The 12,800-nt window shown below is 40.1% G+C and overlaps 1 protein-coding gene across 8 annotated transcripts in view; it reads right to left on the bottom strand.

The window, feature by feature from the left end:
* Ppp2r2b (protein phosphatase 2 regulatory subunit Bbeta) overlaps window positions 1–12,800 on the bottom strand; it is a 455,995-nt gene that overhangs the window by 420,411 nt on the left and 22,784 nt on the right. Inside the window, exon 1 of one of the 8 annotated variants that reach the window (XM_004854354.4) lies at window positions 4,011–4,476. The exons of 4 other annotated variants lie outside the window; for them this stretch is intronic. In XM_004854354.4, coding sequence (XP_004854411.1) covers window positions 4,011–4,089 — 79 coding nt within the window. In that variant the 5' untranslated portion in view covers window positions 4,090–4,476. Of the gene's footprint in view, window positions 1–4,010; window positions 4,477–12,800 lie in introns of those variants that run through there. 3 more of the 8 variants (XM_004854351.4, XM_087180446.1, XM_087180450.1) reach the window with 3 other exon arrangements.

The raw sequence follows: 12,800 nt of genomic DNA, 5'->3' as shown, positions 1-12,800 counted from the left end.
CATTGCCCTTGACCCTGTAGGAGAAGGAACCTCTACTGATTGCTTAGATAACTAAAAAGTCTCACACCCTGCTTTTTGGCATCTGCCACCAAAATTAGGCCCACCAAAAATGTCAGGCAAGGCTCCTTTGGCCTCACTCTCTCTCCCATTCCTCTGGGCTTTGCTTCCCATCTGTCCTGTTTCAAATGGTTTCCTTCGTGCTGTGGTTGGGATTTTATTTCTCCAATCCTGAAACCATTTTTCTGGATGAATCCTCTTCTGCCAAAGTGGGGGAAGTTATGTGGTCCCTTAATGAGGTCCACAGGGAAGGAAAAAGAGCCCAACTGTCTTCTCAAAACCCAGATCATGAATCAATTTTATTTGGCTGTCCTTGCTTCTGTTTGTATCCTCTTATGGTAAGTTGGAGAAAAGCATTGTAATAAAAGCCATCCATCCCCTAAAGGATGACTAAAGAAAGCTCCTTAACCCTCAATGATTAAGATAACTTGCACTTATGTCTGAGATAGTGCTTTTTGGAGTGTTTTCCACTTATGCTTTTAAAAAATCTGTCCATACAACAGCCTTGGTATTTGTCATCCTTTCACTCAAAGAAAATTTATTAAGTGCCTATTATGTACCTAGTATTGTTCTAGTGCTGGCGGAACAACAGAGAGTAAAATTATGTAGCTCCTGCTCCTACAAAGCTCTTGGTGCAGCAGGGAGACAGATAATAACAAAAGAGCCTTATCAGCTTACTCAGAATGTTTACTAACAGGTAAGTGCTCTGAAGTGAAGAAACTCAATTCTTAAAGAGATATGATCAGGTGGGGTCAGGGGCAGATTCTTAGCTGGAGCTGAGAGCCTGGTTGAAGGCTAGAATTAACAAGGCCATAGGGTAGGAGAGAGAGGAGAAGAAGTATTCCAAAAGCCTGTGGTTGGAGGGAGAAAACTGCAAAACCAATGCTGGCTCTTGTGGCAGGAGGACAGCCAAGCTGGAGATGTTTGAACCAGGCAGGAAGTCAGGCAGATGTTGGAACGTCCCATAGACCACCAAAATCCACTGGGAGCTTTTAAATGTAAATGTGTTTGTGTTTGAGGGGGCAGAGGCTAAGATGATCATCATTCTGACTGCTACATGGAGAACTAAATCTAGATCTGATGGGTGAAAAAAACAGGCATGAGAGCCAAAAGTGAGGAAAGGGAGGAAAAAAGAACTAATATTTGCAAACCACATATTTTTGATGCACTCTATGTGTGAATGAGTCACTGTACATAGTGTGCTTAGATAATGACTTGGACATGGTAAATTCAATGCAAGTGAAGGTTGCCCATTATCTTTGTCATTATTACTAACAGCTTATGTGTGGCATTCTGAATGTGTTTCTTTGCGACATCCCTATTCATTCTTATTTCCCCTATTTTACAAATGAGGGAACTGAGGTTCTGGGAGGTTAAAAAACTACCCAACACCACCTAGTTGGCAAGTGGCAGAGCTAGGTTTCAAAGCCTATGACCTTCCTATGTTTAAAAACAATGTCAAAGGAAGCAGCAAAGACAACCCAAGTCTTCAAGGTATGATGGTTCTGCCCCCTAAGAAGCCAGGAACTACTGAAGCTCTTAACGTTGTGCTAGAATTATTTTTAGGGAGACTGTTTGGGTCATTTGTATTTACTTGAGTTTCACAGGGAAATTCAGAAATTGTTTACTCTTTACTTTTTAATTAAATAAAATAATTAATTAAAAATTCAGAGCTGTAGCTTGCTTGAATTGACTCATGTCCACAGTGACATGATTGCTAACAATACAAAAAGAAACACACACACACACACACACAAGGAAAGCAAACTCAGACTAAATTTACACATTCTTATCCTCAGACAAACTTTTAGTAAGATAACTAGTTTTTAGTAATACATTGTTCAGAGGAAACTACACGTTGTTTAGATAATGCAAAAAAGGAAGAAAACTTGAGTATCTAAAAAAACATTTAGGACATAGGACTCAGAAACAGACAGTACCTGTTATGTGCTAAGGTTTATGAAGAACATTATTTAATTATCATGTTTAATTCTCAACATCAATGATGTCTTTTGATTTCCATGTTACAGATGAAACCAGACAGAGCAATTAAGTGATAGAGCCCTGCTTGGCTGGTATCTAACTCACTTCTTATCCACTATCCCCCAGGGGCCTCAGCCATGAGGTGAGTTTGACAGCTGCTATTATCTTGACCCATTGTCTTTATTAGGTTTACAACAAATTTCAGTGCATGTCTGCTTGACTCCTATTCCTAAATCTGTTGATAGTGAGTAATGCAGAAATTATTTTGACACAAAGTGGGGTTTCCACTCTGATGGAACCAACATGTTAAATTGGACTTTAAAAAGCAGTTTTAGAAAAGTTCTTTTAGGGCTGGGGATTTAGCTCAGTTCTGCCACCTGCCTGGCAAGGGCAAGGTCGCGAGTTCAATTCCCAGTACCAAAAAAAAAAAAGTTCTTGTAGTGACATTTTTTAAAAGTCCATATAATGTAGGATATTTTGCTTGATTAAAGTACAAAATAGCAACTGAAGATATGAAATGTTTGGGTTTCAAAGTCTAAACTGGGAGAAGATAGGGGAGCCAATCAGAAACACAAAAGCCAAATGGGCAGCTTCCTAATATGGCTTTAGGTCTTCTACAGCTGGAAGTCTGGAGATTTTGATCCCGGCCCCTCCTTTTTTCCCCCTCCCTCAATGTATAAAGGGACTTACTAGGTTTCTCTCCATGAGAGGGAATCCCCCCCCAAAACAAAAAGCATTTCCCAGTGGGTCATTTCCTTTAGCCACCAATGATTTTTAAAGGGAAACATGCAATTGTAAATAAAATCTATGTGATACAATGTTTATTAAAAAATGCCATATTCAGTCTCAATTCAAGATTTATCTCAAAGGTCTATCCCCTTTTCCTAGGGGTGCTGACTGAAAAATCCCCTGATGGTATAATGTACGCCTCTCCCACTTTACACATACAGTCTTCAATCCCAGGTTTCTACTCGGAGGCTGAGAAATGGGATGGAATTTCAAACAGACCGGTCACTCTGCTCTGGAAGAGTGTGGCTAGCTTCACCATCCTCTGCCCTCTTTAATCCACTACCACTTGTAGGACAGTCCCTAAGGCTGAAAAATGTTCAACCAGTTCTCTTTCAAGAATATGTCAGATCTAAAGGAACACACAGATCTAAATCACATATAGAAAATGCACAACTAGCTAGCTACAGTACTGACTAGAGCAATGATGAATTTTGCCTTGCTTAGTTAGAGGAGCTGCCAGAATGTTTACAAGGCACACATGTGTGCACACGGAAGGCACACACACATGTGCATATCATGGCAGGTTATAAGGCAGAAGAGGAAGTCCCTGAGACAAACAGGAACTGGAGAATGTGTACAAGACTCACCTCACCCTCCCTTCAAAGCATTAACTTCAGCTCCCCACAAACCACATTTCCATCAAGTGCTGAAAGTCAGCTGTGTTCTTTTCTTAACTGCTGTGTAACACAAGTACGGACTCTAAGTGAACCAATCTAACAACCAACACTCCACAGTCATGTATGCAGCTAATTCTATTTTGCTAATTGCTTTCTTGGGCATGTACCAAGGTATTAAACAGACAGTGACAAAACAGACAGCTCAGATAAATGTCTGTGGCAGAACCTACTGACTTGTTTTTTTCTTAGTACGAGTTCCAATGACTTGTTTGCATGTTACATGGAACAAGAAAAACTGGCAGAATATTTTGAATTATTTTCTAATCTCCTGTCAGCTCTGAGATCACCTTTGCAATATATTTTGCTCTTCAGAAAATACTTCTCTTTCCTTGTACAAGAGAGGCTGATTTTAGGAGCAGATCTTAGTCTGTCAGACACAAGCTTTTGCCAGGAACGACAGTCATGTAGTAGCTACAGAAAACAGCATCAGCAGAACCTGGGGGAAGTCAGACACCAGCCCACTTTGTCCCACCCACCCAGACACTCTCCCTCTCTGGTCTGTACCTTCCGTGTGGCAGCTGGAAGAGAGGATGGTGTTCGGAGGTCTGAAGATGTAAGGCAGGTAACGAGAGAAGCATTTCATCTTCCAAATAAAAAATAAAATTCTAAATAAAAAATCAGTCTCCTGAATCCATAAGGATTCTCTCGGCCTTCGAAGCTGGCTACATCACCAGTATGTTTATGTAGGTTCTTGCACAGATCTGCAAAGCTGGGAAGCCCGAGGAATAACTGGAGCTGGTTCCCATTTTGCCATCAGCGCCAGGAAGCACTGCCTTACATTTCTGCATGCAGCTCAAACTCAGAAGCCCCCAAGCAAGCCAGGATATAGCCTCTTCATTGGCTGAAGCTCCTCCGAGCAGGATTTGCTGAGTAAGTCAGTCCTGCCTGTAAACACACTGAAATGCTCTGCCTGAAACCTCTACCTTCTCCCGTGTGGTCAGTTTTTCTGTAGCAAAGGAAATCCAGCAGGATATGGGAGCAGTGAGGATAAGTGACCATCTCTTATTTAGCTGAAAGATCGCATGAAACAAAGACAGCATAGTGTTCGGCCCTGGAGGGAGATGGCTGTTAAAAGGAGCCACCCGTAAAGCCATGGATCTCAGGAATATGAAAGTACAGTGCGATGAAATGGGTCTCTGTCCTCACTTAATGTAGATTTAGTTCTATTTTTTGCATACTGAAGCCCAAACAGTAGGACCATTCGTCACTTAGGTCAAGCCAAAAGCTGGGCTGGGCGTGGGTGGCGGGGCTAAGACAGACAGATTCTGTGCTGCACCACCACGCTATCCCTGTGCCAGCCCCGACACCGAGGCAAGGACTCAGTGCTGAGCTACTCTCCGTACAGATAGAAAGCCACAGCCCAAGGGAAGAGACAGACCAAGGGAAGAGGCGCTTCACTGACGTGTGAAACATGGGCAAAGTGAGCTGATCCAGAGACGACACAACTTTACCAGAATTCTCATTGGGATTTCCAGGTTGCGGTGGGGGCTGTTAAAGGACAAGACACCAAAGACAAGTGATTCAGGAAGGGGGTTGGTTTTGGCCCATGAGATAAAGTGACGTTGGAAACCTCACTGCTGGACCCAGGCACAGAGCTTCAGTCTGGGAGTTATAAATTCTGTCAAAGACACCATTGTATATATGATGAAGAGAAAAGGGCGAAAGTCCTTTGTGACGCATTCAGAGATACCAGGAAATGATTTAAATAGTCTGCAAAAGAAAACAAATCTTTCCTTGAGTGGGATTTTAAAAAGTAGGATTTAAAAATAAAAGCAGGCCTTAAAAATCTAATAGAAATTTTTAAGCTTTTATTGGCTCTCCATTTTACAAAAATATTTAATTTGGAATTGGGAAATGTGCTGGTCTTCCCAGGAGAGAAAAGACACAAAGTAATTATAATAAAGGCCAAGCATGATAATATAAATAGACTCTCCCACCAATCTGCTACTTCTCTGACTTGGACTGTTGTGACATGAAGATAAACGTCTGCACAGCCAGACCATTTAGTCCCATGATAATTATAACTTCCTTCCACAGAGGAGCCTGGCGAGCTAGGGGATCCCAACTAAAGTGCTGCTTAAACAACACCTAATTGATCTTGATCTCAGGATAGAAAAGCATATCCGGATCTTTGTAGAACATACTTCACATCTAACCTCTCATCAGCAGCAAAGCAGAGCGGAAAGAGTGTGGGTCATGGCACCATTCTGTCACAAGTTTGATTCCCAATCCAGTCACTGTGATTCAGGTAGGCATGAACCAAACTTTAAAACCTGTGTGCCTCTATAAAGTGGGAACAATAGCAAGGTTTTTCTCATGTATTTTTGGAAGAAATGAGACAATAAATATAAAACACCTAGCACATTGTAGGCAATTGATAAACTAAGTTGTTACTTGTCTCTGTTGGCTTTCTCTGAGCTCCTATGGCCAAAAACCAACCTAAGAGCATGTGTGGTTAAGAAGGATGTTCCTGGGGTGAGACAGGCAAGGTTTAATCCTACCCTTGACACTGACTTACTGTGTGATCTTGGGCAACTCTAAGCCTAATCACATACTAGTAAGGATAATAGTAGAATCTCATTCAATGTTTCAGAGTAAAATAGGATGGTTGCTATAGAGCAATGATGGCAAACCTTTTAGAGCCTGAGTTCCAAACTGCAACCCCAAACCAACTTACTTATTAAAAGTGCCAACACTAGAATGAAACCTAAATACAGAGGTTTTAGTTTAGAAAAAAACAACTCATATATTAACATCTTTTGTCTTAAAAGAAAAACACAACAACGTGTGCCATAGGTTTGCCACCAGTGCTATAGAGCATTTAGCATAGTTCTTAGAACACTGTAAATGTTTCCCAAGTTTAATTGCTATTGTTTATAATAGTAATATCAGCTCTTAATCACAGTATATTACTATAGTTACTTACCTGTCTTATCTAACAATGAAACTGTAAACTTCATGAAGGAGAGGTCAATGTCCACTTCATCTTTGTATAACTAGAGTTTAGCCCAGTGTCTGGCACAAAGTAGATAATAAATATTATGGAAGTGAATGGATGAATGGATAAACCAATGTTTATAGGTGAAAGGTTTTGAAAGATATTTTATCTTTGGGGGAAAGGCATCCTCAGCATGAATGATGTGAATTTGAGCTTATCAGAAAGCTGGAATAGATGACTCAAGCAAAGGCATTCATGAGCAGAGAAGCTCTATGTATATTACTGTCTTGGATAAGCAGAAGGCATCTAGGAAATATCTTCTCAGTCAGTAGTAGGCATTCCTGAAAAAGTATTTCCTGGTGGACAAATACTAACTGATGATGTTGCTCATAATTATCCTCAATGAACAAGGCAAATGCAAAAGGAAAAAAATGAACTATTTATTTTTTCCCATAGAACCAAAAGAACAAATGGAGCTGGCACCCAAGCCCCAGATGTTTCTTCCAAACCAACGAATGCCTTTGACCTTAACTGAGGACATTGTCTCTGATCCAAATTTAAATAGACTGACTGAATGTCAGGCCTATGTACCCCATCTACTCATGTGCAGAACAGGCAAAAGGCAGAAAGAACAAATAAGAAATTTCGTTGGACAGGTGACTCTTAGACAGGTGGTCTGCACTGCATCATTTGAATTGCTTCAGTGTACTTTTCTACCTTTTTTTTCCTGTTTGATCCTCTCAATGGCCCCATTTTACAGAGAAGAAAACAGGCTGAGAGGATGAGATACATTATCCAAAGGAGGTCCAGTGTTTCCATACTGCAATCACCTGATGAACTTGCAAAATAATGCAGACCTCATAGCCCCCAGGCTAGCTGATTCAGAGTCTAGAAATAAAGAAGTACTTCTTTCAAGTTTGAGAACTTTGCTGGGTATGGTGCGAATGCCTGTAGTACTTCCTGTTACTCTGGAGGCTGAGGCAGGAGGATCCAAAGTTAGAAGATAGCCTGTCTCAAACGAAACAACTTGTTTCTCAATTGGGTCTCAATTTAACAAGACCCTGTCTCAAACAAAAGAAGACAAACCAAAACCTCTGGAGTAAGGTGTTTAATTTCATGTTTTGCACTGATGAAGACACTTTTCCAAATATCCTTGTCTTAAATCATATACCTCACCATTTTTATCCAGTAATTTGTTGCCACCTAGATAATTTATTGGGCATTAGGCAAAATGATGGGGATATAGGTTATAAGGTAACACTGTTGCCTAAAAAAGTGCATATTCTAGAAAAAAAAGGACTAATAAATTATTTTAATACAGCTTCTTGGGGCTATTGGAGGTAGAAGAGGGTCTGAAACAATTGCTTGAGATTATGAAGCCCCAAAGGTCAATGTTAGAGATTCACATTTTTTCCTTAGGCATTATTTACAAATGGCTCCTATTAAAAACCAATTAATTATTTTACTGAAAGACACAACAAATCAATAGCAAGTAGTCATTCACTCTGTCCGTGGAACTACCTTCTGATATTCCTAATGTCATCACAGAAAAGAGCAGGTCACCAGGAGAGGAATAGGGTCTTTATAAGGAGAGGGAAAGCCCAAAACCAACGGCAGAAGGGCCTAGAGGGAGGGCGCACAAGCAAAAAGGAGAATGTGGAGGAGGGAAAGATAAAAGTGACCCATTTTAGGTGCTGCCTGAGAAGCTTCCTGGGTCTGACTGAGCACAGTCCAGAGATAAGAAATCCACATGTGATTTCCAAATGTCAGGTTCTGATATCAAACAGCAAAGAAAGTAATTAACCGAGAATTTCCTGGATGCTGTGCTCTGGGATGGGCTGCTTGCAGTTGCTTTAGACTGTAGCAGTACTCCTGTCCTGTGAAGTCCCAGCCACAGCCCTGCCTTGGGGTCCTGGACTCCCAACTCCTGGTGCTATTCCTCCTGCCCACTTCCACTGAAGCCTGAGCTTTGTGGGAAAGTTGCCCGATAATTCTCCCCTGGGATGTTTTGATAACTTCCTTTGGGGGAAGGTTCATCATTACAGCTTTTCATTTTGCTAAGGAGAAACCTAAATCCCATGAAAAAAATAAGCTTATTTAAGACCAGTCACAATGAGCCTTTCTGTGTTTTCACTTTCAAGTCAAATTCCTATTCATTCTTCAAATCTTAAATAAAATGTCACATCTTCAGGGACACGTTTCTTAATATCTTGGACTGAGGTTTGATCCCCTTGCTATAGATTCTCTAATAATGCCCTCCCCTTTCAAAGCACTCATTCATTATTGAATGTATTTATTGAGCATCTATTTATGTTAGGCACTGGACAAGATCCTAAGGAATCAGGAGTAAAAAACACAGATGCAATATCTACCTTCTTCATCAGGTATACTAATAATTCCTTATCACAAATCACTGGTCAGCATTAAATGAGGCAACTCAGTGAACTGCTTACAATTTTGCCTCGCACAAAGTAAGTGCTATTCAATTAAATTGATAACTGCTATTAAGTATCCAACTCTAATTCCCAGGAGGGTAGAAATTTGACTTTTCTCTGATCCATCTTGAGTTCAAGGTTTACTGCCTAGAACACAATAAGAGTTCAATAAATGTGTACTGGACTGAACTGAGTTGAACCGAAGAAGGAAAAATTGACAATTTTCATCATACTTGCCACACCCTCTAGCCAGTATGTGAATTCCACAACTGGGGAGATTCTGATCTGAACAAAAGAGGGCCCTCTCTGTGGCTCATTCATGTATGCATTTGTTCGTACAAGTACAGTCTTTCCAGCAGCTGTTAGATGACAGGCCTGCTTGTACATGTTGGGGAGGCAGCAAAGGACATATTGGGGTTTAGTTCACTGAGGTGATATTCTCAAAGAGTGACATAGATAATGAACCGGTAAACATTTCATCCATGAGGGTGCATATTTCAGATGGTGTGAAGTAGAATAAGGAGAGGAAACAGGAGTGTAGTTGCTGGCCAAGGAAGGGTTTGGCTCTCTCATCCACCAACCATAGCTGTAACTTAGCTCCACAGCAATGTTCTCTCTTAATTTCATAAACTACTTAATAATTTTTCCAATACAATGTTTACTTCCCTGCTTTCATATAAGCTGTGTGAGCCCACAGGTCATAGTCTTGTCCTCCCACTGGATCCCCTCGGCCTCCCAGAGTGGTCAGTATTGACTTGATTCACATTTTTTACTCACTCTAAACCAGTTTTTAGCCAGGTCTCTTGGCTTACAATGACAGCTCCTGAGAGATGGGCAGTTAAATGTAAGCCTAGAGAGGGCTTCACCAGGAAGGGCAGGCTCAGTTGAGAACAGATGCTACCATTCAGCAAATGCAAAAACAAAACTCAGTTGGTTATAACTAAAGGTTTTGGCTCTCAATGAAAATACTATAGAAGGAAAAGCATAATAAGACAAAGCATATATTTCCACCAAGTTTTATATATAGTACAAATTCTCACAGTACCTGTAAAGAGTAGAAAAATAGTGTCTCTTAATTTATAAAGAGATGTCAGAGCAAATAATTACAAGCCTTAGAAATATAATTTGATTTTAATAGGTAACAAACATAGTAGTAATAAGAGCAGCCACCAATCTGACTTCATCTGAGTTTTTACTAGGTTCTTTTCATTCTAGAAGACACAGAAAGATAGAATGATTTCATCTGTCTGTAGATGACAGGATTTACACAAAGAGGTTTGGTAATTTGCAAACTGCAAGCAAGTGAAAGATCTAAGGTTCTAGTGCAGGCTTCTCACTCATGCCTACTCCCAGGGTTTGTGGTTATTGTGACGCTCTCTGGGTTACCTGATCTCAGCATTCTCTACCCTGCAATGTAGTATGGGACAGAACACCAAGAATTAGATTAAACTTCTGTATCTACTTATTGGGAACCTGTGAGCATTTGATCAGGACTCATCAATTTGTATTCTAATCTATTTGAATGAAAGGGTCTGTTAATCACGTTGGAGAAATCTAACCAAATCCACACCTCCGCATCAATGCCACTAGCACTCAGTATACACACTGTCCGCAGGACATAGTGCCTGGGGTAGGTGAATGTGTAAGGCACGGAATGTAAAGGGGGGTAACAAGCATGGAAGCAAGAAATTGGGTAATAGAAATGAATATATTACAAATTATTAAAAAACCATAAGATGAGTAACAGATAAAACACTGAGTAGAAAATTCCCCCACCTAATTGGCATATTGCAGGGAGAATTTGTGTGGAGCTATAAATGGGAAGAACATTCTGGTGAGGTAATAGTAAGAGCAATAGTTTGACTAAAACAACTCAACTTCACCTTTTCCAATTACTCTAAATTAATGGACTTATAAAACATTTTAAACATGTAACACAGATTCCAACTGCTGCGTTTGAGGTCTGCATGAATCAGCTCTCATTTGAAAATAATGGACTTCAGCCTCCTTTGTTCAAGCTAGGTACAATACAAATAGACCAGTTATTCAGTATACGCAACACTTCCAAACCTTCCCAAGAAGATAGTCTTGCAGAATAATTCCAGAATGTATTTCCAGTTTCTCAAAAGGAATTCTCCTGTCTACTTCCTTCTTGCACATCTTCACATCTTAATTAAATAATGAATAATATGAAGAGGCACCACTATGCTGATATAGCTGATATAATAATATCTCAAAAATACTTCTCTGACTGTGGTATCTATTTGGTCTTTGATTATCCCCAAGGAGTAAGCAACATATTTCTTTTGGGACAGATGAGAAGATTAAAGGACTTTAAGACAACTCTACATGTCAGTCCAAGTGGCAAAAATCTTAGTTTTCTGACCTGAAGGCCACCCTTTAGAGGTACAGAAAAGGTATCTGAGTGATCAGCTTTAAGGTCTTTCCTAGAAAACACTTTAACACAATTTTCCCTTTGATTCTGAGAAGCCATAATAGTAAATCTTTTGAGAGGCCACAAAGGGGAAAATGTTTTAGTTATTGTTCTTCAAGTAAAGAGCAAGACCTCCCCTCCCCGGGTGTGTCACACTGCCCATTCCTCCTCCAGAAGAGTTCTGCAAAAGAGTACTTTTTATCTGAATTCAAACTTTGTGCCTTCACAGAGGGTACATCCTCACAAGTCTTCCTCCGTCTGAAGAGATTTACACACTTTGGTTTCCCTGTCATTCAAGTGAATGAGTTTTGCTTCACAGCACTGTTTACAGCCTCAGCACTGTGGACATGGGGTCAGAAAATTGCCGTGTGCATGGGGAGAGAGCTGTCCTGTGCATGTAGGATGCTTAGCACTCTTGCTGCCCTCCATCCATTAGATGCTAGTAGTATCCCTACTCTAGTTATGACCATCAAAAGTGTTTTCTAATTTGGTAAATATCCCCTGGAATAGAGTAGTGTTTAATAAATATTTATTGAGTAGACAGATGAGTGAATAAGTGAATACCAGTTTTCCAATAAGCAAGGAAGACCAATAAGACAGGAGGCTCAGAAACATTTCCCTCCCCCAGCCTAGATTGAGAATCACTGCTTTATGTTGATATGGGCTTTGAGATCTGGGCTGTGCTAATAACCAAATTTATTGCACATAAGGCACCATAAGGTGGGCAAATAACATGGAGCACTATGATCTGACACTAATTGGCTATACTTTAGTTTTTCTTTACTTCACTTTCCCAGAAGGGTGTTGTATAAATTTTATGAAATAATATTTGTAAAAGAGTTTTGAAACTTTAAAAATATAAGGTTTTTGCCATTTGCTCTAACTTGGCTCTTTCACCACCTCTGATGCTGGTACACTGAAAAATGTCATCTTTGTTCTACAATAAATCATTTAAATTTGAAGGAAATCCATCAGTCAAGTACATTGTCAAGAAGTTGAACTTAGCAGTAAGAAATGTTATTCTTTCCACTAGGAGGAATTTTCTTACAATCTCCTGTCTTATTAATCTTTCTTGGTGATTGGAAAGATGGTATCCATTCATTCATGCTTTTACTTATGCAAAAAATATTTGTTCAGCACTACTATGTGCCAGACATTGTTCTGAACACCAGAAATACTTACATAAGTTGTAGCTGCACATAAGCAAGTGACTATGGTAATCAAGATAGATATGGCCAGGCCTCCATGGACAGTATGGTCCAATAGAGCCATCATATAAGGAGCAAGAAAATTATAATGCATTTGGCAAGTATATGATGGATAACATCCAGGTCCTCCGAGAATGACAACCAAGCTCAGAATTCAGGGTTAGGGAAGACTTACTAGGGAAACTAAAACCAAAGCTGAGAGCTGACCAGAGGATTTCCAGGGAAAGAGAGGATAAAAGCATTTTTGTCAAAGGAGTCAGCATGTGTATAGTACTAGAA

This window comes from Heterocephalus glaber, unplaced genomic scaffold (genome assembly GCF_053883595.1).
Source record: "Heterocephalus glaber isolate CG9 unplaced genomic scaffold, H.glaber_assembly_v1.0 deba00001463, whole genome shotgun sequence".
In the NCBI taxonomy this organism is placed as follows: Eukaryota; Metazoa; Chordata; class Mammalia; order Rodentia; family Bathyergidae; genus Heterocephalus; species Heterocephalus glaber.
This window is presented reverse-complemented; position numbering and strand designations above follow the sequence as displayed.